Source organism: Urocampus carinirostris, chromosome 13 (genome assembly GCF_059441175.1).
Source record: "Urocampus carinirostris isolate Australia breed hairy pipefish chromosome 13, RoL_Ucar_1.0, whole genome shotgun sequence".
In the NCBI taxonomy this organism is placed as follows: Eukaryota; Metazoa; Chordata; class Actinopteri; order Syngnathiformes; family Syngnathidae; genus Urocampus; species Urocampus carinirostris.
The window spans coordinates 38330174-38356239 of record NC_142361.1 but is presented as its reverse complement, the minus strand read 5'-3'; the positions used below and the strand labels follow the sequence as shown (position 1 = coordinate 38356239).

The 26066-nt window shown below is 40.5% G+C and overlaps 2 protein-coding genes across 15 annotated transcripts in view; one reads left to right on the top strand and one right to left on the bottom strand.

Moving 5' to 3' along the window:
- Positions 1 to 26066, bottom strand: part of shld2 (shieldin complex subunit 2) — a 132366-nt gene that overhangs the window by 100068 nt on the left and 6232 nt on the right. For 4 of the 14 annotated variants that reach the window (XR_015852446.1, XR_015852445.1, XR_015852444.1 and 1 more), the window contains 16 exons: positions 24091 to 24241; positions 22329 to 22436; positions 22067 to 22258; positions 19699 to 19845; positions 19428 to 19619; positions 16974 to 17208; positions 15123 to 15238; positions 13785 to 13965; positions 11362 to 11805; positions 8989 to 9051; positions 4625 to 4720; positions 3984 to 4129; positions 3607 to 3752; positions 3230 to 3375; positions 3037 to 3182; positions 443 to 1906 (listed from right to left, as the gene is read on the bottom strand). Coding sequence is in view for 1 of the 14 variants with exons in the window: in XM_088351280.1 (XP_088207406.1) it covers positions 13787 to 13965; positions 15123 to 15238; positions 16974 to 17208; positions 19428 to 19619; positions 19699 to 19845; positions 22067 to 22258; positions 22329 to 22436; positions 24091 to 24241 (1320 nt within the window). In the remaining 13 variants the exon portion in view is untranslated. Of the gene's footprint in view, positions 1 to 442; positions 1907 to 3036; positions 3183 to 3229; positions 3376 to 3606; positions 3753 to 3983; positions 4130 to 4624; positions 4721 to 8988; positions 9052 to 9920; positions 11806 to 13784; positions 13966 to 15122; positions 15239 to 16973; positions 17209 to 19427; positions 19620 to 19698; positions 19846 to 22066; positions 22259 to 22328; positions 22437 to 24090; positions 24242 to 26066 lie in introns of those variants that run through there. The other 10 variants (XR_015852452.1, XR_015852453.1, XR_015852451.1 and 7 more) reach the window with 10 other exon arrangements.
- Positions 2469 to 12206, top strand: LOC148354493 (uncharacterized). The gene is made up of 3 exons (XM_088351286.1): positions 2469 to 2630; positions 6569 to 6919; positions 11627 to 12206. The coding sequence occupies exons 1-3, from the start codon at positions 2594 to 2596 to the stop codon at positions 11674 to 11676; spliced, it is 438 nt and encodes a 145-aa protein (XP_088207412.1). The 5' UTR covers positions 2469 to 2593; the 3' UTR covers positions 11677 to 12206.

The window sequence follows — 26066 nt, the reverse complement described above, 5'->3', positions numbered from 1 at the left end:
TTCAATTACATTTGGATTACTCCGATACCAAATATGCTAATAAAAGACAAAAGAAACTAAATATGAATACAATTGTAACTCACAACACGTGGTAAGCTTTCTCTCCTGGCTTTGATCTCTTTCATCTCCAGCAAAACTAACATAACATATTTGGTATTGGAGTATTCCAAAAGTAATTGAAAGTAATCCAGTTAAAGTAGCCCTACCCAACCCTGGTCACATAGCATTTACTCTGCGCTTAGAAGACTGAGGATGACGAAAGGAGCCCTTTATCAACAGTAAATATACAGTGGAACCTCTACTTACAAATGTCTCAAACTACAAGAGTCCCAGGTTACAAAGTACGTGAATGGGAAAATATCGCCTCTAGTTACAAATACGTTTCAGGATGCAAAGTCAAAAATACAGTAGGTGCTGCCGCTCACCACTCCCAAAGTTTTACCTGACAATTCGGTGTATATGCGTGAATCCCGGGATGCTCTTCGTGTCCCCTTCCCGCTCTGTAAGGACCTGGTAACCAGTGCGAATGCGTGAATTCCGGCCTCCTCTTCCTGTCCCGTTCCTGCTCTGCAAACAGTATACTGTATGGTAACGCTAAGAAAAGCTATTATTCACAATCGACCCCGTGAAAGACATGCGGAAAAGTGGACGAGGAGAAAATAAGATGAAGAGACTTTTTCGGGCCATCAAAACAAAGCAAGAGACGATGGAAAGGTACGAAAACACACCGCCGTGCAGGAAGAGTTAGAGGATGACGAGGAGGAGGACGCAGCCATCATTCCATCAGCCCAAATTAAAAACATTTTAGCAAAATATAATGAAATGAATCACCCAGAAAGTGTTGGAAGGTCAGGCTATCGCTTATTATGATGACGTCTGCCTCGCCTATTTCCGACCGATTGTCAAAAGCCGGCAAAAATCAGACGTCATTGGATCAGTTTTTCAAGAAACATGAGCCTAAAAGGGAAATATTTTTCTTATTTCCTTTTTGTTCGTTTTGTTAACTGTTTAGGCTAATTCTAATCTGTATTTGTTTCACGTTCTGATATGATCCTATTATGATGACGTCTGCCTCGCCTATTTCCGACCGATTGTCAAAAGCCAGCAAAAATCAGATGTCATTGGATCAGTTTTTCAAGAAACATGAGGCTAAAAGGGAAATATTTTTCTTATTTCCTTTATTGTTTGTTCTGTTTACTGTTTAGTCTAATTCTAATCTGTATTTGTTTCATGTTCTTACGCACTTTTATGAATTATTACAAAATATATCATACTGATGTGGGGCATGGAACAGATTAGCGCATTTAAATTCCAATTACAAATGTTTCAGGTCACAAAGCTACTCCCGAATTATATTTGTAAATAAAAAGGTAACTCTTATATGATACCTATATAACGTTTTTCACAGCATAGTGTTGGGAATTAGATATTAAAATGTATGGTGTACCAAATTGTTCGAATTAGTTATCTGACTCCATTAACCAAACACAACCTACATTCACCCAACAATGCGTGCTCATTTCTTGATGGAAAAGATGAACAAGAAAAGCCGCCATTTTCACACGGGGGAAATTTAATTTCATTAATAATTGAACTTAGTGAACTCTATCGAATATGGCCGAATTAGCCGAATTAGTGTCGTCGGAGTCTCTGGGCAGCCTCCTCTCTCTCGTTCTCCCGCTTCTCCTCTCGGCCCACGTCTTTCTGCAAGATGGTGTGCCGGCTCCTCCCATGGGCGGGCCAGGGAAGCCCCGCGTGCGCTCCACCACCTCGCCTCGATGTCTGGAAAACTCAAAACAAGCAGAGCCTTTCTCAAAACATTGCCTGCCGTCCTCCGTCATCAGGGCCCCTCCGCATCTGGATGCGCTGATTATCTTATCAGCCTCACGTCCCGTTCCCGCCATTCCTGTAAATGAAATGATCTGCATTTCTATAGCGCTTTTCAAGTCAAGACTTCCCAAAGCGCTTTACGATGTGCTTCACATTTCCCAATAGCGGGCCGTGCAGCCATGTAAGGCGCTAACCTGCTTATTGGGGCCATTAGGGGTTCAGTGTCTTACCCAAGGACACTTCGACATGTAACACGGAGGAGCCGGGATTCGAACTGCGCTCTCTTGATCCCAAGACGAGCACTCTACCTCCTGAGCCACTGTAAACAATATTTACTAGCAGACCAGGCTGCCCTGAACTTTCACTGCTCATTGAACTTAAGCCTACTCGGTGAAAATCTTCATTTACACTCAATAAATGTAACTTGTATTCAATCGTATAAAATACTTTATGGTATAATGTAGAAATGCCTTCAATATTCAATCTTTTATCAGCCTAACTCTCCTTCAGAACTGTACTTCCCTCAGATTTGACTCTGCTAAATTTAGAGAAAAACAAATCGGATCTAAGGGCAAACCCACTTACAGAAAGTGAGGATTGCCTTTTGTGTGTTTTGACAACGAGTCACCTATGCAAATTCTTGAGCGACCGGTGGAACCGGTCCACCCGGTCGGCCACTTCCAGATCCCGAGGTAAGTAAAAGCCGACAAAGCGCCTCGGTCACGGCCTGACCTCGCCAAACAGACACACTCGGATTTCCAAGATGGACAAAATGTTCGACATGGTTGGGGACAAAGTGGGTGAGTAGAAAAAGGACTTGCTATATTCCTCAGTCAAGGATCGTCTGCTTAATCCTGTTGTACTTGGGGATAGTGACAATAAAGGTGTTCCATTTTTTCAAACTATCCGTTTTCAAATCAATGCTACTTCAAATTAAACTTTGCTGATTAATCATCCAGCAAAATATGTTACACTAGAAGAATTCTGCTTTTTATATCTGACACAATTTGAACGTTATGATATGATATTGCAGAGAAATACTGCAAATAGTTGATGAAATTTAAAGGGAAACTGATACACAGTGTTACTCAGGGTTGGGTAGGGTTACTTTAACTGGATTACTTTCGATGACTTTTGGATATCTCCAATACCAAATATGCTAATAAAAGACAAAAGAAACTAAATAGGAATAAAATGATGACTCACAACACGTGGTAAGCTTTCTCTCCTGGCTTTGATCTCTTTGAACTCTGGCAAAACGAACATCAAATGCGACAGAAACCAGGGTTGGGTAGGGTTACTTGAACTTGATTACTTTCAATGGCTTTTGGATGACTCCAATACCAAATATGCTAATAAAAGACAAAAGAAACTAAATAGGAATAAAATGATGACTCACAACACGTGGTAAGCTTTCTCTCCTGGCTTTGATCTCTTTGAACTCTGGCAAAACGAACATCAAATGCGACAGAAACCAGGGTTGGGTAGGGTTACTTGAACTTGATTACTTTCAATGGCTTTTGGATGACTCCAATACCAAATATGCTAATAAAAGACAAAAGAAAGTAAATATGAATACAATGATGACTCACAACACGTGGTAAGCTTTCTCTCCTGGCTTTGATCTCCGGCAAAACGAACATCAAATGCGACAGAAACCAGGGTTGGGTAGGGTTACTTTAACAGGATTACTTTCGATGACTTTTGGATTATTCCAATCCCAATTATGCTAATAAAAGACAAAAGAAACTAAATAGGAATAAAATGATGACTCACAACACGTGGTAAGCTTTCTCTCCTGGCTTTGATCTCTTTGATCTCCGGCAAAACGAACATCAAATGCGACAGAAACCAGGGTTGGGTAGGGTTACTTGAACTTGATTACTTTCATTGGCTTTTGGGTGACTCCAATACCAAATATGCTAATAAAAGACAAAAGAAAGTAAATATGAATACAATGATGACTCACAACACGTGGTAAGCTTTCTCTCCTGGCTTTGATCTCCGGCAAAACGAACATCAAATGCGACAGAAACCAGGGTTGGGTAGGGTTACTTAAACTTGATTACTTTCAATGACTTCTGGATTATTCCAATACCAAATATGCTCATAAAAGACAAAAGAAACTAAATAGGAATAAAATAATGACTCACAACACGTGGTAAGCTTTCTCTCCTGGCTTTGATCTCTTTGATCTCCGGCAAAACGAACATAAAATGCGACAGAAACCAGGGTTGGGTAGGGTTACTTGAACTTGATTACTTTCAATGGCTTTTGGGTGACTCCAATACCAAATATGCTCATAAAAGACAAAAGAAAGTAAATATGAATACAATGATGACTCACAACACGTGGTAAGCTTTCTCTCCTGGCTTTTGATCTCCGGCAAAACGAACATCAAGTGCGACAGAAACCAGGGTTGGGTAGGGTTACTTTAACTGGATTACTTTCAATGACTTTTGGATTATTCCAATACCAAATATGCTAATAAAAGACAAAAGAAACTAAATAGGAACAAAATGATGACTCACAACACGTGGTAAGCTTTCTCTCCTGGCTTTGATCCCCGGCCAAACGAACATAAAATGCGACATAAACAAAATGAAAATAAATCCAAACAGCTTGCCAACATCATTTTTTCCGTTCCATGTATTCCAAGCCTGCACAAGATTTAGTAATTTTATTCATATTTAGTTTCTTTTGTCTTGTATTAGCATATTTGGTATTGGAGTAATCCAAAAGTAATTAAAATAATCCAGTTAAAGTAACCCTACTCAACCCTGGTGTTACTTACGTTCTGAGGTGAAGATGGCAAAGTGAAATTGCCATACAGTGGTGGATAGAAACCTATGATAATTAGCCAATGCCTTCCATCCGAACCCTTGGTATGCTAGACAAAAACATCGAGATAACAAAATTGCACATAGTAAGTATACCAGTGTGTCATATATGTTCGTCTACAACATTATAAATAAATATACAGTACATTTAAAGGAAACATGACATGTTTTTCCTTTTAGTGTGGTGAGACTTTGTCATGAAACGGGTCGGGAATCAGGAAGTTGGAACTCATATGCGTAGACGATCTGTCACTTTAATTGAGAAAGCAAAGTTGTCCAACACACAAACGGACCAAAAAACAAAACAAAGCAGGCTCAAATGCAGGCAAAACTACAGACTAGGCATTTAACGGAAGAATAAACAGGTTTCAAACAGGCATGAACAGGTTTTCAACGAGGGTAAACAATTATCTGGCAAAGGGCAGTTCCAAAAGGCGCGTCTGAGTACCCATAGGAGTAATCAGGAATATGCAGGTCAGCAGGTGTCAAAGGGCGGGGCCAGCTGGGCACCATGACAACCGTGCAGGGCATGACAGACTTGTAGTACATAGGCGAATGGTTCATGCCAACTCTGATTTACTTGCTAAAAAAGCCAGATGTGTATTGGATGATTTCTCCAGATTTCCGTTTTATTTTCTGCCCCAGTTGTTTTCATCTATATATAGTGTAAGTCTATGTTTCTGGAAAACCGCATAGTACCATAAACACGTACCATAAACACGTACCATAAACACGTGATACAGCAATGGAGCCCATACTTAGGAGCAAACAAGGATAGTACTTTATTGAATTTGATGCTGAGGTTTTTGAGATTTTCTTGCCCTCATGTAGGTTTTAGATCAGGGGATGGTGTCATAATAGTCTGTGGTTTGCAATAATCTGTGGTCTGTGCAGCCCTTTGAGACTCCTTTTGATTAAGGGCTATACAAATAAACATGACTTGTGACTTGAGTTGGTCAAGATGAGTGGCGGGTGGATGCAGGTGTGTGTGTGTGTGTGTGTGGGTGGGGGGATTTAGGTGTGTAGTAGGCAGCAAATTAAAAAAGAAACTTCCACTTGCAAAGATTGTCATACCCTGAGTAAATGTCCTTACTGAGGATCACCTCCTAATTCTTAATAATGGACGCAATTAGTTACTGCCGTGTAACTTTATTTGTATTCCTTGATATTTGCAAACTTAATTAACATGGTTATCATGTTTTTTTCTTCTCCTTTCATCATTGCACTAATACGATCCCGAAACTATGTAAACACCCAATGTAAATATCTTCTGCCTCTACATGCCCACACTTTGTGCAAATATTGTGTAAATTATCTTTTTTTAAAATCTTTTTTGTTTTTCTTTATTCTCTCGGTAAAATGTGAACCTGGAGTGCCACGTCAAATTTTGTTGTCACAATATGCTCAACCCATTCTGTAACAATGATAATAAATGTATATTCTATTCTATCATCATTTCAAACCTAAATACAGTACGAAAATACAGTATCGTGTAGGACTTGCAGTCTTTTATGAAGCACAAGGGATTCTGAACCGAATAAAGGGGAAGGCATTGTGGGAAAGAGTTCAGCATAACAGCATTTTCATGATTCTGTTAAGCTAACCAGTAGCAGACTAGCAATTTGTATGACGTCGACCGATAGCATACAGGTCATTTAGAAACGTACCTCTCAGTAAAGCGCAAAAACACCTTAGAATATGAAGCATTTGTTGTTGATAATGTATCAAAAACAACTTATGTCGCAGGGTAAGAAATGCAGTATACTGAGGATCAACTGTATAAACTAGAAAGTGCTTGTTCGAAGGTCTTTGCGCTCCACTTTTGACGAATCGGAAAAACACCCCAGGAAAACTGAAACCCGATTGGAGAAAATGCAATGCTCAATCTTTGTGCACAGGGGACATGGTGGGGGACATGCTGAAGAGCGCCATTGGGATCAAAAACAAAGACGAGGACAAAGACAAGGACAAAGGCGGCTTTAGTTTTCTCGGAGGAGGAGACAAGAAGAAGGAAAAGGAAGAGGACAAGGGAAACTTCTTCTCCAAGATCTTCAATAAAGACGACGACGACAAGAAGCCAAAGCGTTCGGGTTTCGACGGCTTGTTCAGCGAGTTGGAAAGGCCCGGGGGAGAGTCGGGAGGCGGAGCCGGGGGAATGGGAGGAACGGGAGGCGGAGAAATTACATTCGGAGGCGGGGAAAGAGGACCTGGAGGCGGCACATCGGGCGGAGCCGGTCTAAGCGATGGAGGTGAGTCAATGTTCCCAAAGTTCCCTCTAAACTGCGCGCGTGCGTAATCGCGCACTGCCCGCACATTCTAGCCGCACAAGAAAATCTAGCCAGCTTACAAAAATCAGGGCTCAAAATTGCTAATTAAGAAGCCAATTAAGTCCAAGTTACAGTGCATGAAGGTAAAAATACACAGGTTGAGGAGAACGAAGCTGAGTAAAGTCAGTAGAGTTTTTGGAGAACTGGCTTCTTCGGCTCGGCTCACTAAAAAGAAACCGGCTCTTTCGGGTCCTAAACGGCTCTTCGGGTTGTTTTTGCTTCTTTAATCCCAACACCACCCAATATTATGTAAAATTGTCCACAAAATGACTTAAAGGAAGGGGGGGAAACAGAACAAAAAAGAAAAAAAATACCAAAATGAAAAATTAGTGAAAAGCTGAGAAAAAATAAACAAAAAGAAGGAAAAATTCAGAAAAAGCTAGAAAAAAAGAAAAGAAAGAAACAAAGTAAAAAAAGTAAATAGAGAACAAAAAGACAAAAGTAACAGCTAGGAAAAAATAAACACAATGAGATTTTTTTGAAGGATTTGAAAAAACAGGGAAAAAGAAGAAAACATTTGAGTTGCATTCAAATAATTTCCAATGACATCAAGTGAATCTTGTTGCCAACATTGTACTTCCACTAAAAAAATGTGATTAAATACAGTTGTGTATCGCGCAACCGACTAAATGAGCCCCCAAAAATGTTGGTATTATGCGACAAAAGATACCAGGAAAAAAAAGAAATGGAAATCTTGTGAAAGAATTGTAAAAACAAACGAGGTTTGTAGGCCGTAAAACCCTTGCAATAATATATTAATCAATTCATTTCAAGAGTGAAAAATACTTTTACATTACCGGAAACTCCGCAAAATGTAACGTGATGTCAAGTTTTGGACATGTTTGATAATGATTTAGTTGCCGCACTTGGGATTGCGGTTGCTCACTGTTGTTTCAAGCGTTGCTCACCGACTTTGTGTGAACGCTCAGACCCGGAAGGAAAATGACAGGGAACATTGTTCTTGACGTCTGCATGGATGCTCTTAGTTCTGGTGGGGGAAACCTGTGGTGTGTGGGCCACATAGTCTCTCTTCAGTCTTTTTGATCTGGTTTTTGGGGCACCACTTCATAAGGTGTTCCTTGGACTTTGTTTCCATGGGTATCATGTTTTTGCTTCTCCCTTTATCATCACTTCAAGCCTAAATACAGTATCAGGTAGGACTAGCAGTCTTTGCCGAGCAGACGAGATTCTGAACTGAATGAAGGGAAAGGCATTGTGGGGGGGCATTTTTTTGGGTGGAGGTTTGCTCCCCCACACGCCAGAGAAGCCTCTTGATCAGACTAAGAAACAGCACCTTCAGCATCTGGTTGCCGTTTTTTTTTTGGGTGTAGAGTGTATTCCCGCTCTTCAGAGAAGAGACGGTCGTGTAACATCCTAAAACACTGTCATTTTAGAAAAATAACGAAACTATGTATGACATAGTAAAAAATATACATAATTATACATTAGGGCTGCAACAACGAATCGATATAATCAATTCAAAGCGTTGGCAACTGATTACTTCACCGATTCGCCGTGTTCCCCAATATAAGAGCCACTAAGCAGGTTAATCAAAGCAAATGACTGCCTTGGATATCATTGGGAAATTGTAAAGTTGTAATACCAGCTTGGTCCAGCAGAGGGCGCCTTAAAACCATTTTTACAAAAGTATCTTACGGTTTTTGTTATTCCAAACAAAATTGCCTTGAAACAGACAAACACTACAAGGTTAACAAGGGAACAGAAAGTGCTGCAGAAATACAGAGAAAAACAATTCAATAAAATGTATAAATTAAAAAGAAAAATAGTAATTAATGATGACATGATTATCTCAACACAAGGGGCAACCTTTAAAGCAATGATTCCCAAACTTTTGCAGGCTGGCGCCCCCTTGTATTACTAGCGCCCCCCCATGCCACCCCCCAGCACAGTCCCTCCCCCCTTGACCATTATTTACTTTTTTAATTTTTCAATCGATAGAAGTACTTACCCACCTACAGTGTTCATCTTACCTGTGAAAAGTGATGGGTCCCGGGGACTCGCATGCTCAAAAATCTATGGGTCCCATCAGAGATCTACGGGTCCCCAAAATTTTGTGTTATTGCTGTTCAAATTGTAAATCGGCGACAAATATATGATATAAATCTATATATTAATTCAGTTTTAATCATCACAGTTTATTGGTAATACAAAGCAGTTATCACTTCAGATTTTTCAGTTCATATATTCTTCGTGGTTTGCTGTCCCGCCATAGTTGTAATACCTTCTCAAAGTCCAATCCATTATCAATCTCCTCATAGCGTAACCAGGAATATAATTGAGTCCATTTTGGCAGAAAAGTCCTTTTCTTGCTAGGAGAATTCTTTTGTTTATTATCTTTCATCGAATCTTTCGCTTTAACACACGTGTTTTCCTTGCCTCCGCGATCTTCCGAAGAATTTCTCCGCCGTTTTTTCGTGCCGGAATTATTGCCGTTGTTACCACTTTCTGTGTTATGTTTCGACTTATTACCGACACTGAAGAAATGACCAATTTTTTGTTGATTTGCACCTCATACCAACTGTTTTTTGGGAGGCATACTTCTCTTTCACTCGACAACCGCCACAACAATGACGTCATCTCGAAGCAACGAGATCTCGTTTGCCGAGATCGCCGCGAGACCAAAACAACAATGGCGGATCTGCCTGACAAAAAGTTTGGAGTGCGGTAAATCTTAGTTAAAAAAAAAAAAGTAATCGGGTAATAATGACAAATTGGTGTCAAAAACGTTGCGTCCCGGGGACGCACATTGATTTGAGACTATGCGTCCCCAGCAAAAATGATGCGTCTAGGACGCAGGGACGCGGTCAAACGAGAACACTGCACCTATGAAATGCACTAGATAGCCCTTTAAGCTCATTTAAACAGTGGTCCAAAGAATTTTCAAAATAAAACATCACAAAACAACATTCCAATTATTTATTTTGACATGTCTTCATAACCAAACAAAGTCAACATCTAACATAAGTAACATTTGAAAAATAATGAACTCTTAAAAATAATCAAGAACATTTGCCCAGTATGAAAGATCAAATGTATACACTTAAAATAACCAACACCAAACAAAGTAAACAACAACAATAAATAAATTGTGCACACTACAGAAACGTCAACATTGCAAACTAAAAATGATCCACATACTTTTAAGGCTGTAACCAGTCCTTTTGTAGATGCACCTTCTTCGCCTTTTACTTGTAATCCTTTTTGGCATGCCGTGATCATTCTTAAGGTGCTGGTACAAATGACTTGCATTTCCTCTGGACCTAGCGACTACACGAAAGTAAATTTTGCAACGGGCGTCATCTTCTGTTCCACGTCCGCTTCGTCAAAACCAAAATAGGTCCAAACAAGTGATGTACCGCCCTTCGTTGCAAGCTTCGTTTCCTTCTCGTTTATTGACTCTGGGACTATGTTTACGGAGTCCGCCATGACACTCAATGAGCGCACACGGTGGGTGTGGCATAGTGTGGTGCTTGCAAACTTTGAATCGCGTTTATTGGTTTGTGCTATTATTAAAACTTGCCTCTGATTGGTCGGCGCCGTAACAATTGTTGTTGGCCAAAACTGCATCATTCACTACAAAACCTTGAAAACTCGCAGTGCTTTGCGGTTTCACAACCGCACTACGTTCAAACTTCTGACTTCGGACTGCCGCCCCCCTACTGCCTTTCTTTATCCTCACTGCCCCCCCAGACCTTTCCACCGCCCACAGGGGGGTGGTCCCACCCACTTTGGGAACTACTGCTTTAACGCATATTGTACATTATGTGCACATTGGGAATGTTGATCATGTACACAAAATTTAACCCCAAAAACAAGGGTGTTAACATTTTTCATATTTCTTAGCGAATATTAATTTTGCTGCATTTAAAAACGTCATTTATTTCACGTTTACCACTTTTGTTTGTTTATGATAAGCCTTAATCTAATATAGTTTTTGGATAAGGTGGTAAGAAATAAGTATCTTACACATTTGCAGGTGTATAGCATACATTTCTATGTATTTTTGTTTATTATCGAGTTATTTGTTTTATAGAATATTCTGTTGTGTTGTGCATTATTCTTTTTCAATCCGTCCAAAACTTCAATATTTGAATTTAGGATTGAATTAAAAATGGGTTTAAAATAAAACAAACAATTCTGTATATATACTGTATCTACATTTTTGCATGAATGGAATGTTTACAAAAACATTTTTTAAAGGGACAGTATGTAATACTTAGTGTATCCTAGTGATACAAAATAAATCGTCATCCAGTTAAAAAAAAAACATTGTTTTGAATAATAAGCAAAAATACAAGAACTATCATATCAATATTTTTAAAGGTATTCATAGCCATCCATACCTCGTAGTCACCGCCATGTCTGTCAGGCATCTTGCTGCTAGGCCAAGGCTCATTTGCCACTGGTTTTCGTTGGCATGAGACGCTACAGTGCAGTCTAGTGGTCAAATATTACACAATGTACCCTTTTTTAAATAGCAGGGGAAAACACAATACACGGTAAGTTTTCCGTACCCGAATCCGCACCGTACACACTCAGGCACACATCCACCTGTTGAGCCGATCGTCTTTGTGGAAGCTAAGCTGCTGGTTCTTGATCTCCCTTCAGATTTGTTTGACAGTCTGATGGACGTGGCGGAAGAATCCAAAGGACAGTAAAGCAACAGCCGGGAAGCCATCCTGCTCCCCGGACCCCGATTGTCCAGACCCTGTCGTCGGTGGCGGGCTTCCTCTCTTGATGACGAGCCCCGAGTACGCTCCATATCGTCACACCACTGAAAGCAGAACCTGTTTTGGGAAAAAAAGGGAAGCAATTATTGTATACATTATCAAGACACTCTTTGCGTTCCTTAATTTTTGACTGTGGCTTAAAAAAAATGTTCCGTCGGTCGCTTACGAACCGACTCGTCTGGCTATTGTCAACAAGTTCTTGCAAATTTGGTCAAGACAAGAGCAAAACATTGAAGTATCTATTTTCTTTTCAGTCACGTTTTGTCAGGCAGGTGACAGTTTGGTACTAAAGTGATGCGATTGCAATTCCGTAAATACAAAATGCATTTTTTTTTTCCTTTTCTTTTTGAAAGTAGGCATCAGCTACATTTAATGATAACAAAATTCTGCAAATTTCAAAAATTGAAACGTCTTGTGTCTTTCACCATTTCCTGTAGTAAAGATTGGACTTGCAGTGAGGTTTGTCTTCTTTTTCTTTAGCATTTCTAAAATAGAGGGAAAAAACAGCAAAAAATTCCTTGTCCTTATTCTATGTTCCGATGTGAAGAGACAATGACCAACAAAAGAAGCAAAACCATTATTTTTTCATAGTTTTAAAAGCACCAAATCAAACTGACTATCCAATGCTTTAGTGTAAATGACAGAAAAATAAAGATCAAATCAAGGAGGTAGCGCAGATGGGGCTTATTAAGAAATTTAATTAATTTGAGTTACAGTAGACTCCCAGGATATGACATGAATCCGTTCTGACTTGGGAATTGCAAAGTTAAATTGCCGTATGGCAGGGGATAGCAACCTACTTCTTGCGTAGTTTGTGCCTTCCGAACCCCCTCCCAAACATTGAAATGACAAAACAATATATAGTAAGTACTACTGAAATCTAATACAGGTGCATACAATTAAATAACATAATAAAACATACAATTAGAAAAATGAATAAAGAGCTAGGAAAAAAGAGAAAAAAGAAGTAAAAAATAAAAGTAAAAAGCAAGAAGTAATAAGCTTGGATAAGAGAAACAAAAGCCAGGAAAAAAGAAAAAAATGGTTCAACGTAAAGAAATAAGCAGGGAAAATGACATGTATTGTGGGCTTTTTTTGATCACTCTTGTGTTCCATTCAAATCATTTCAAAACTCAATCTTTTAGCCAACATTATGGTTGGTTGGTTGGTTGGATGATTCCACTAAAAAGTGTGATTAAATAAAGTTCTTTGTTGTGCAACCAATTACATAAATCCATAAAGGTTTACTAAGTATGATAAATAAATCATTCATTCTAAAATAGAAAAATGAATAACAAAAACACATAGGCGATTCATATAGTATACAAACCTCCTGAAAAAAATGTATTGTGAAGGGTTTGTTTTTTTCATTTGACAGTTAAAGGAATTTGAATGGAATTTGGAACTTTATTATTTACTGACACCACCTTCTGGCTTGATGCACGAGCAAGTATGAACATTTCTTCAACGTTTTTGTTGGTTTGGGTTTGTGTTTGGAATGTACTCCACTTCTTACTTTCACCAGTTTCATGCTACACTAACCAACAGAACCGGAAAAACCCGCGAGGACCATTATGTAACAGTCCGACACTCTCCCCCGGCCCAATTCCTACAACCTAAAGTGTTCTGACCTAAACAGCTTTGATAAAAGTAAGATAAAAGCAGATAGGCGCAGTGGAAAATAAAGCAAAAGGGTTCTTTAAACTCAATTGGGCATAGTTAACACATACATAATAGATCAAATATTTATCTTTCATTTTTTGAGGACACTTAAAATGTCACACCCCACCTTTAAGCTTTGACTCAAACCAACAGACCAGCATTTTTATATGATATCAACCAATAGCAGACAGGCATCCAAGGGATATAATTTGCACCGTCAGATCATTGTACGAACATGTCAAAGTTTTACTTTCTATACATTTTTGGTCACAAAAATAATTTTCTGTTGATGTTGTATAACGTGGTAAATGTGATCAAGAGAGGCCGCAAATGTTATCCTATTTGTGAAATTGCTTTAAATGTGGTGGGGTCACCTTCAGCCCTTGGGGAGCCATCGGATGTCCAGCAACGTCAACTCCTGGTTGATGGGTGCACTTTCTTGGTCACACATGAAGCTACTGCGCACGGTTATGACGGCGTTCTTCGCTGGAAGGCTGAGGAGCGCTTGGAGCTTCTTTGCCGCCACCTGGAAGCGCTTCACCTCGCCGCTGGTATCTGTTAAAATTCAAGTGTCGATCAGAGCAGCACACTCAGTTAACCCTTTACTGTTCCTGTCAAATTCGCCGAAAAGCCCAATCCAAGACGCACTCAAAGACAATTGAATGCTGAGTAAGAACACACAGAAAAAGAAGTTTTTTTATTCTCGCCTGATTTTTTTTTTACAATTAAATGCCTGCAGATGAGTGTAGCATGGGCATCTTAGCTGGAAAACAGGTGAGACAATAGCTTGAAGCCTTACCTGGTTCCTTGTCAAATTTGATCACAATCTACAAAATTAAACATTGCATTTTACACATTTTTCTATGGGTAGGTTTATCGGTTTCCTTAAGTGGCTGTTTGTAATTTTAAACAGTGAAACCTTTGCAAATGAGACGTTGTGAAAGAGTTGTGAATGTTTGATTTCTCTTTTCACAAGTCAATCAATGATTGAGCACACCTGCACGTAATAATGGTGAGTAAAAATGAACCACGAAATGCATTGCGCAGGTTCATCTTTGGCTACGATTTGAATACACATCCAGAAAATGGCATAAAATTATACTGGGAATTTCATTGGCTAACTGATGTGTCAATCATTCTTCGAATGAGTTAATACTGGTTGAAGATATTCAGAACTACAGGAGGCGATCTCCGATCAATCGAGCAAGCCCATATAGGCTAGATGGGGCTGTGGACCCTGAAAAAAAGCCTGCTATTGGCTGAGATTAGTGTCATTTAAAAGATCAGAGGCTACAGGATATACCGGAAGTCATCTGACGAGTGTGTTTAATCTTGAAGGGGAGTTTTGGGGTGAAAGGAACAGATTACTACAAGGAGAGTCCAACGAGGCAGAAATACTTTCGGGGATATTTTTTAACTGTCTGCATTATCGTGAGTTTTGAAGTAAATATTTCACATGGTTGCATTCACTGGATTGTCCTGGATGTAACGAAGCCATTTTTGTGGACATTCAACGACTTTGATGACGGCCAGGGGACGTAATTGGGGAGTCATGCCAGCTTTATAGTTTTTGGGCATCTTGTTTCAGACTGATTGTCTAATTTCTGTGATAAGTGTATTTTAAAACGGTCATATAGACACTTATTTGTTGATCAAAGGTGGGTTGTTAGAATGTTAATTTGTTAACACCAAAACTTTGAGGCGTTACTCACCGGCATTTGCCAGCAGCTTGTCGGGCGGCACGTCCACAACCTTCTCCACGGCCAGGGCAGGAACCTGCACGTACACCTGCCCGCCATCCCGCCTACAAATCGTCAACACAGCTGGCCTGTAGGATGGAGATTGCGTTTTTAAGTGCTTCAAAATATTCCCAAACAGAATAGTTGTTTTTTTTTTCAATTAGGCACAGAACATGTAGCGTTCCTCCCAAGTATTATCATACCTGCCAACTTTTGAAAGGGAAAAAGCCTAGTCGGTAGGGTCCAGGTTCGGTCAGGTCCAGAACGACCCGGGGGGGGGATGCTGTTCATCTTAGAAATTCCCCATTTCACTTAACTGACTTCAGCACATATTTAAGCAATAAAACTAAAGGCTAAATCTCAATCTATCATGCAAACAATTTCACTGGCACATTTCTAAGTTTCACTGCTCCATTGAATCAGTCACTTCTCAAAGTGAAGCAAGGCACACCAGTGTCAATTGAACATGTGAGGCCAAAGATTTTTATTAGCTGAAAAGCAGATAATAAGGGACTAAAAAGCCATAAACATGCGTGGGTTGATTCACTTTAGCAAAATTAATGATATCCAAATGTTATCCATGTTATACAAGCTACAGCCTAATCATTAATTGTACTCCATTGTGCATCGTTTTGATTTTTTCAACCGTTCTTTCGAATGGGTCACACTGTGGCACTTGTATCCAGATGATGTCATCATCATTTTCATAGTCATCAGGCTGCCATGCACTTTGGTCGATAGACTTGCCCGGATATGCAGCCAGACGACTGGCAGTGCTGACATAGCCGTTGTTTGAAATGGTACTTTGTCTCTATCTTGCGGTGGGATGTTTTTACGATTTTATTTTTTTTCAAGGGGAAAACCAAGTCTCTGTGATGGCACCGTATCACCGTAGTGGGTTAAAGAAAACCGTACTCATTACGGCAAAACCGTAGTACTTGGCAGGTATGTATTATGCAAATATGTTTTAAAATCTTCCACGCACCGGGGGACTCGAGAGATTCAATCTTAAAGTTGACCCATCTGGCTGGTTTGCTGTTAAGCTGTGACAAATCCCATTACCATAACATGTGAGGCCAGCTCTAAAACAGAAAGCAATTGTAAAAAGTTTCTTTGATTCACGATTTTCTGGCCGAGTAAGAAGAAAAATTGTCCCTGAAAGATATGTCTAGAGAAAAAAGTTATCTTGCCAGAAAATTGAATATACAGCCGTGTCAATTTGAACCATAGGTTGAAGAGAGTGAACAGGACGAGGGCGAACTTGCCATTTGCGATGTAGAAGAGAGGAAGTGATTGTTTTCTGAACACAGATTGGTAAATTGTGTTTAAGACCCTTAATCGGAGATAGATTTTGATCTAATTACCAGTTTCTATACCTTTTTCATAGAAATAACTCGGGAACAGATCATACTAAAGCCCAAAGGAGTGAATAGATTAATGGTTGCAAAATAGATGTTGCACTGCAAATATCACATGAACCTTGTCCAAATGTACCGTTTATTCCCCCATCAACTGCATTCTTCAGCTTTTAGTGTATTCGCGATTCACCATAGCACAAAATTTGGTATTTAGTGACAGTGCAGGCATCGAGTTTCCATATGGCTTCTGGCTTGCAAGCATGCTGGTGTTACTCTGATGACATCACAGCTCATATTGTCAAAGACGAGACAGGCCGTCTTCAGAATGCATCATCTCAGAAAGCGATTGGAATATACCAATGACATAAATATAGATTTTGTTTGCCAAAACATGTTTTTGCTCACATAAGAGTTTGGGATTACTTTTCAAAGTTAACTCCCCCCTCGCCTACAACACACAGCTCACCTGTAATAGCGCCTCACGCCACCGGTGGGCAGGCACGGGTGGCACAAAGCATAAATTCCATTCGAGTCAACATCCAGTTCAGCAGCGCAGCGGCCGCAGCCTGAATAGGTCACATCGCCGCTAAGCTCGGCCAAGATGGCGCGAGGTAGTGGAGTTTCCTCCAAACCAGGCCGTTGCCCGTCCCTGTATAACTGGAAGCAGAAGGCCGACACCCGCACCTCCAATTGCACTTCCCCTGCAGATTGCAAAACAAGCCTTAACTTAACCAGAAAGTTCAATTTCCATTATAATGTTAGGGTGGTGTATGCCACCCTTGCTGACCAGCCAGAGCAAAAAGTAAAAAATTACAAAATGAAAAAGTAGTGAAAAGCTGAGAAAGAAACAAAAGGAGAGAAAAAAAGAGCCGGGAAATTTCAGAAAAAAAGCCAGAAGAAAAGAGAGAAAAAAATAAAGGAAAAAGGTAATAGAGAACAAAAAAAGTGAGAAAAAAGAAACAGCTGGGAAAAAATAAACACAATAAGATTTCTTTTTAAAAGGAATTAAAAAAAGTTAAAAAAAACAGGCAAAAAGAAGAAAATCATATCAAGTCCATCTTGTTGCCAACATTGAACTTCCACTAAAAAAAATGTAATTAAATAAAGTTGTGTATCGTGCAACCGACTAAATAAGCCCCCAAAAAGTTAGTATTATGCGACAAAATATACCAGGAAAAAAAAGAAATAGAAATCTTGTGAAAGAATTATTGTAAAAACAAATGATGTTTGTAGGCCGTACAACCTTTGCAATCGTACTTTAGTCAATTCATTCAAAAGTGAAAAAATGTTTGCATTGCCGGAAACTCAGCAAAACGTAACTTGATGTCAAGTTTTGGACATGTTTGATAATGACTTAGTTGCCACACTTGGAATTACTGTCGCTCACTGTTGTTTCAAGCGTTGCTCACCGACTTTGTGTGAACGCTCAGACCCGGGGAAAATTACAGGGAACATTGGGCAGTAGTCAGTAAAGCTTTGTCAATGGGTGCAGGAAATTCTGATTGAGATCAAAATTCCTTTTTTTTTTTTTTTTTTTTTTAACAATTACAAATATTGTGACATGCTTTGTGAACACACCATATTCTCCTGTAGCATTAAGCCCCGCACACACACCTGGCACCAACCACGAGCAATGCCACTGGTGGTTGGCATTTAGCTTTTGGAGTCAGGTATGCGGGGCACATTTGCGGCACGGCGACAATGGAGTTGACGATCGAGCATATTTGATCATTTTGGTGTTTGGTCGCCAAATTCCTCAAATGTGCGTGGCACAGAGAAAAATGGTGAGCTGCTCTTTTTCCCAATTCACAATACAAAACACCACAGTGACGCCTGTAATCATTTACGATGCCCTTCTTGAGGAAAATTGAGTCGATATTTTTGGCTCAGATTATTCATATAATACGTAACAGGAGCCAAACAGTACTTTATTCAATATTTACAACGTACTCAAGATATTTCAACTTCTACACCCCTAAATCAAGTCCTCAATTTATATATCTAAATTGAACAGCAGTGGACGATATTTTTCATAACGCTACGCTTCTCTTTCAATATCATCAGCGTCAATGTCAGTTTGCTCAAATTTCCCTTAAATCCTTGAGGAACAATATCAAGTAAATGCAATTTGGTCCGGTACCGCAGCAATCACCAAGAACACAAAACGATAACTCCACTGCCTGCGTTGCAATCTGGCACTATTTTCAGGATGGTTGCACTGGCAATGTCGTCTAAAAATATAGGGCTCATATTTCACACGCTGAAACGCTCTTTCACGTTTCCTTTCAGCACAGCAGTAAATATGTGCTAATCTTTAGACTGTCACAAGATTTTAAAAAAATGTGTCGTGAAAATCTTTGAGCAGAGCTAAAATAGGCGTCAGGTAAGACGCGGTTGGTATCAAAAGTAACCTTTGTGATTCTTATGTTGCCAATACGTAGTGGTTAGCGCGTGTGAGAACGAACCTCCTGTGTGGAGTTTGCATGTTCTCCCCGTGCTTGTGCGGGTTTCCTCCGGGAACTCCGGTTTCCTCCCACATTCCAAAAACATGCATGTTAGGCTAATTGGCTGGTCCAAATTGTCCCTGGGTGTGAATGAGTGAGCGAATTGTCTGTCCCTGTGTGCCCTGCGACTGGCTGGCAACCAGTTCAGGGTGTCCCCTGCCCACTTCCCGAAGATAGCTGGGATGGGCTCCAGCACCCCCGCGACCCTACTGAGGATAAGCGATGCAGATAATGGATGGATGTTGCCAATAGGTTTAAAAACATCCATTCGGCGTGTGATATAAAAATGCACAAGAGTATTTCCTTGCATGTTAACATAATTAATGTTAGGAACCTTTCAGAATTTTCCTAAACTGAAGAAATTTGGAAAGTTTTACCTTGACAAATACTAAAACAAAGCCCATTTGATCCCCCACCTGAGAATTGCTGCGAGAGCAGCGTATCCACATCCATCTCCACAGCCGCAACTGGAGCACGCTGGAAGCGACGAAGCCGGCGGTCAAAGTTATCCAGTTGACGGACGTGGCTCCAGGGGGTGGTATGAAGCTCGGGGAGCTCAGAATTCCCGCATTCCCTGACCCGGAGGAAGCGGATGTCCCACACGGCGTCTGAAGGACGAAAACAGGCAAAGACAGGAGTTAAGACAGCAGGGTGTGGCGACGTCGCCGCTGACCAAACAAAGTCAACCTGGCTGCTTCTTGAAGCGTGGAAGCCAGTCCAGAGCTGAGCCCCAGAGTAGTAGCGCCCCCTTCTGGCCGCCAGCCCCCTGCACGCTCGCCACTGCATGTCGCTCCAGCGCCGACCTGCGGTAAGACTCCGCCTCTGCTTGCCACTCTGCAACACAAGCGGGGAAAATGTCATGGATAATAGTGTAAAGCACATGTGTCAAACATGTGGCCTGCGAGACAATGCTGAGAAAAGCACAAAAGAAAATAAATGTCAAACAATAACCGGCAGTTTTAAATATGTCCGATGGGTGTCGCTAAAGTCAAGCACATACTGTAGCTCTATTTACAATGAGGAAAACCGCCCCTTTTTTTATTTAACTTTAAATAAAAGTAACAGACACGCTGCAAAATGAAAAATACAAAATTTTAAACAAATTGCACCTGGGTGTCTGTGCTGAAGTTTGAAGTAGCTTTAGCTCCTTTCTATAGATATGAAATCTAACAGCAAAGTTAACATGTTCAGGTAAAAAAAAAATCATAAAGAATAAAGAGCACAAAGACTTAATCAATCATTTAAAGTAGTGTTTGTATGCTATTTTTGTCACTTTGTAGTCTGCAAGAGTTTCCCAAACTAAACAAACAGTAGCGGAAATGAATGAAGTAGTGGTTTTGCTTTGTTTTCCCAAATGTACAGAGGATAAACACTACAAAATATGAAATCTTAATTAAGGAAAAACATTTTTGAAGACCTAAAAAACCCTCAATAAATAATAATCATAATCAAAACTTACATCCCTGAAACATAATTTAATTGTGAGCCTCAGAAAAGACCCCCAGCCCTCCAGCTAAGCGTTGGTTCTAAAACGATCACTGAAGTGTGGGAGAGCTAAAAAAATATTGGCCAACTGTAGAAGAAAATGCATCAGGCAAAGACTCAAGTTTTTAAACCAGTTGCAACCGGGGAGCTGAGATCTTTCCATACTTTCTTACTCAATCTCACTCTCAATAATTCCTTCGTCTGCCTCTGTGTTTTATTGAGACAAAAGGCAAGACCAACCTCCCTTGGGGGTGGTCTTCACCTTCAAACAAAGCCAAAAGACTAAACATAAAAGATCATCCACCCCCCCTGGAAAGTTACCAACACCTTCAAACAAAGATAGGGAGACTAAGAGACGCCAAAAGGGAACATCAACCTGATTAGAAATACACACCTTGAGCAAATACGTTTAGATAGATAGATAGATAGATAGATACTTTGTTCATCCCCGAAGGGAAATTCACATTTCCAGCAGCATCCCTGAGCTGAGAACAAACAATCGAGAACAATCGAAAATAACACGGAAGCTGCTGGAATGGCTGCCATTCGTGACGGCGCCGGAAGAAACGATTCAATTTGAATCATGTACAAACAAACAAACAAAATATTTCAAGGTTTTTGAGTTTAAACCTACTTTACACTAAGGCACACTTTTTATGCCATTAATTTACAAGTTTGTTTCCCGAAAGAATGTTTTTCTACCATGTGGGCCCCAAGCTAAATGAGTTTGACACCCCTGGTGTAGCGAAACAGACAGCTATGGGATCCTAGTTTTGCTAATTCCATTTAACCGTATAACTTTTGGAGTAGGATTTGTTAAATCATTTATTTATTTTTATTGTTTTATTCTCACATTTAAAGGTTGCTTTGTTGACATTAGTTTAAATAAACACAGTTTACTGTATCACATCAAGAAAGGTTTGTGTTTTAAATGAATCAGTAATTCCGTTGTCATATTGACTAACCAAGAATGGATGGATGGAGATAGATAGATCATTCATTCATCCCTGTAGGGAAATTCACATTCCCAGCAGTATCCTCATGATAAAAAATTAAATAAAATAAGAGATATAGAATACAAAAATACCCAATAGAACATGTAGAATAAAAAGCATTCAAATAATGTTCCATAAAATAGACACTGTCATAAAAATAAATTAAAATATGTGAATGTGAGGTTAGGGTTTTATGAGGGCATTTACTCCCCCGAGTGGAACTAAAGAGCCTCATGGCATGAGGGAGAAATGCTCTCCTCAGTCTGTCAGTGGAACAAAACAGCGACAGCAGTCTTTTACCGAAGCTGCTCTTCAATCTGGAGTTGATGCTGTGTAGGGGACGTAGTGAATTGTCCATGATTGACAGCAGCTTGTTCAGTGCCCGTCTCTCAGCTACCTGTAAGTACTATTTTTTTCTCAAGTTTTGTCGTCTGTTACTCCCCAAAAAAACTAAATGGACGTGGTGCTCCCTTTTGGCAACTGAGGTAATTCCATTTGACCTCTGAGATTTCCCCAACTTCTTAGAAACGAGTTGAACACAATACAACAGCCACAGCTCCTGTTTGTTTTCCAACCTGCACTGATGTACGCCTGTGTGACGCAAAGAAGAGCATGGACCAGCCCATTGACGCCCCTCGGCCACCTTGGGCCATAAGAGAGACCTTTCAAATCCAGAGGCGGGCACGGCGGTGAAAACAGAAGAGGCCGCCGCTCGGCAAGAAAATCTCGGAGAGAGGAAACCGCACTTGCGTCCACTTGACCACCACCTGAAGGAAATAGGGAAGGGGTAAGTTGGAGCTAAATGATCACGGGGAAGAAAGAATTGAGAAGGGGCACCTGTGGGGTCGCTGGGGACACTAATGTGACCCAAGTTGAGGAAGTTGCTACGGGAGGTGGACTGTAGTCTCTTTTCTGGCCTCCATGTGTCCTCAGTGAGCTGCAAGTCTTCACCAGTGAGGTTGAAGTTTAAGATGGAACCCAAAAACCCAACACACACAAAACCGTTCAGTTTAGTCTCAATTAGTTCCAATTTACAGCAAGGCGTTTATAGTCAGGTGCGGCTTATGTATGTACAATTTTTTTTTTTTTTTTCCTTTAAAAATGTACTGGGTGCGCCTTATAGTCCGAATTTTACGAAACTCTTCAGAGATTTTTGTTTATCGTTGGGCTATTTGACAAACATTAGTGTATTTTATAAATTTGTATTATAGAATACTATGTTGTTTAGTTCACTATTTTTCCATCTCAATTAATCCAAATCTCTAATATTTGAATAAAGAGGAGGAAATTTAAAACATTTTTGGGATCAGATTAATCGATTAATTAAAAAAAAAAATCTACTGATTCATTGATTGTTAAAATAATCATTAGTTGCAGCACTACAACAACTCAAACACCTTCCATCGTGCAATATTTGGAAAATTGAGTCAGTATTCTAAAAAAAAATAAAAAATCTACTGATTACTCAAACAATTGACCGACCGCCTGCGGATTCTATTTTTAAAGACCTTGGCTAAGTCAGCCCCTGCTGAGTGATGCCCCCGACTCCCCCGGGTAACGTCCCTGAAGTTGTGTCCCGACCACTGATGGTATATTCTGACCCTCATTGACCCTGTTGCCAAAGTGACAATGGATTAACAGGATTTCGTTCAGGATTTTTTTTATTAAATGGTCTTGTAGGTTTGTTTTTTCGTGTGTTTGTCAATTTGTGGTGTTGCCACAGTAGCAGACCATTTTACCACACAAATGACACCTGGGATTGTACTTGAAAAAAGTCCACACGTTCCTTCCTATACTTGCTTGCTGTTTACGTTCCACCGGATGCCAACGTTCCACCGGATACTATTGTTAGCATAGCGCTAAATCTCCTGCCCGCTGCTATCAATAAACAGCAGCTTGCACACCTCGACGCAGCTTTTATCGTCGCCGGCGACTTTAATCGGGCATGTTTAAGGACTGTACTTCCCAAATTCATTCAATACGTGGACTGAGCAATTAGGGAAAAAAACACTGGACCGTGTGTATAGTAAGATCAAACATCTAGTTGGATCCGCCCATCTCTGTCTGTCCCTCACCCCCTCATACACCCCTCTCCGGGGGAAAACAAAGCCTATACAACAAGGACAGTACAAACATTTTCTTTGTTCCTTTATCTCTTTGTTTTCCTTAACCTCACTGTAAAATGTGGACTCTGGAGTGCCACGTCCAATTTTGTTGTCACAATATATCCCATGTTGTAACAATGACAATAAAGGTATATTCTATTCTATTCTATACGCCTCTGTCAATTTTAGCTTCAGGTTAGGGCAGGCGTGTAGATTTGAACCTCTCATCTGCCTTGCAAGCACGATGCAGCAGCAGGCCAGTTAGGGAGAGGTGGTAAAAGGTGCCTGTCAGTCACACATTCAGGCATGCACTTATAATTTGTGCTGGGTGATAGAGATTTGTGCTACCTACGTAGAAACAGAGCAAGATAGAGGAAATTGGTAGAGAAGCTACATAGTGATCTCAGGACAATCGTATCAATACTATCAAGTACTTGCTTTGTAGCGATAACATTGAGTCTTTCAGAAGGGAACTTTCTCCCGAGCTATCGTACCTGTGATAAAGACGAGATCTCCGGCACAGAGGCGCGTCGCCCAGAACGCCGCCCGTCGCCACAACAGAACAGTCACGTCCACGCCCGAGCGATCCGTCAGAACCACGCTAGCGAGCGGCACCAGGGAGCCAGCCGATGCCCCGCGCTTTACCTGTAAAGACGTCAGCACCTTCCTGTTAGCTAATGAGGAAAGAGAGGGTGTGGTCAGAACTGCAGTAGTAATCGCTAAACCACATGTGGCAAACAGGTGGCCCACCAATGGTTTAAATCCGGCCCGCAAGACAACAGTATGAGAAGCGCAAGAGGAAAATGAACTGTAGTTTTTAATATTTCCACCGAAAGTCACCAAAGCCAGTTAACACTTGCAAAACAATTGTGGTAGTATTTCTCCATTTCTCTCTGACTCACTTCTTTTTTATTTATTTCTCCCTCCTTTTCTTTCTCCTGTTCACCCTCTCTTTTTCTCTATTTCTCTCTCTATTTCTTTCCTTTTCTCTTGCTCTCCTTCTATTTTCTCTCTCTAATTTACACTTTAATTCTCTTTCTTTCCATTTTTCTCTTTCTTTCTCACCCTCTTTCTTTCCCTTTTTCCACCTCTCTCTCTCTATCTCACCTCACTTTGTCTCTTTTTCTCCTGCTGACTCTTTTACTTTCTGTCGTTTCTCTTTTTTCACTTTCTTTTTCTCTCTTTATTCATTTCCCCCTTCTTCTCTATTCATATCTCTATTCTGCTCTCTCTTTTCCTCTCACTGTTACTCTGTCTCCCTTGTTCTCCCTATCTGTTTATAGCTCTCTCTTTACCTCCCTCTCTTTCTCCCTTTCTCTTAAACTTACTCGTCCGGCCCCCGTGAGGTTGTTTTATAGCATTTGTGGTCCCCAGCTAAAACGAGTTTGACACCCCTGTGCTAAACCAACACAAAAAATGCTCTGCTGACCTATCACTGTGCCTTTCCTGGAATATTCATCCGTCCATTTCCTGCACCGCTTATCCTCAGTAGGGTCACGGAGGTGCTGGAGCCCATCCCAGCCATCTTTGGGAAGTGGGCAGGGGACACCCGGAACTGGTTGCCAGCCAGTCGACTACTGTCATTAAATCATTTTGATGGAAATCAGCCTGATTGTAGAATAAGGCTCCGCTTGAAACGTTAACAGTTAGCATAGCCCCAAATCAAGTGGACCTTTGCCTGTTAATTTATGCATCCAGGCTTTCCTGTCTGCACTTTTGTGAAAGTCACTTTTAACGGGTCAAGGGTTACTAACCGATTTGAAGCTGGGAGCTACGTTTTTTGTGACTGATTAGCGAGAAGATCAACCAGTTTGATATGTACAAAATGCTGCAGCGAGGATTTTAACTGAGACAAGGAAGTTTGATCACATGACCCCGATTTGAGCTAACCTGCATTGGCTCCCTGTTGTGATTTTAAGGTTCTGTTGGTACTATACAAAATCATGCATGGACTTGCTCCCTCATATCTTTCAGATTTAATTTCCCCCTATGTTCCGGTCCGGAGCCTTTGCTCTGAAAATGCCGGTCTACTCGTGATCCCAAGAGCCAAGAAGAGATCCGCAGGTTGGAGAGCGTTCTCCATTGGGGGCCCCGGTGCTGTGGAATGCTCTTCCCCCTGAGATTCCATCTGCAACCTCAGTGGAAATGTTTAAATCTAAATTTAAAACATACTTCTAATCTATAGCATATGAATAACCTGTATTTTTGTTGATAATATGTGTATTATTTGCCCTCATGTAGGTCTTAGATGAGGAGATTGTCCAGTGGGTCTCCAAATGAGATACCGGAGTCAGACACAGGTAACGCTCTCAATGACCCCCAGAGAATGGACTCAGACCTCCCGGTTTTGATTAAGTAATTTGTATACTTCAACAACACCTATGAACTGGCCGTGCCCTTCATTGTGGAGTGGCTTGGGTGAGGTTTTATGGTTTTAACAATTTTATTGACACTATTAACAGCAAATAAA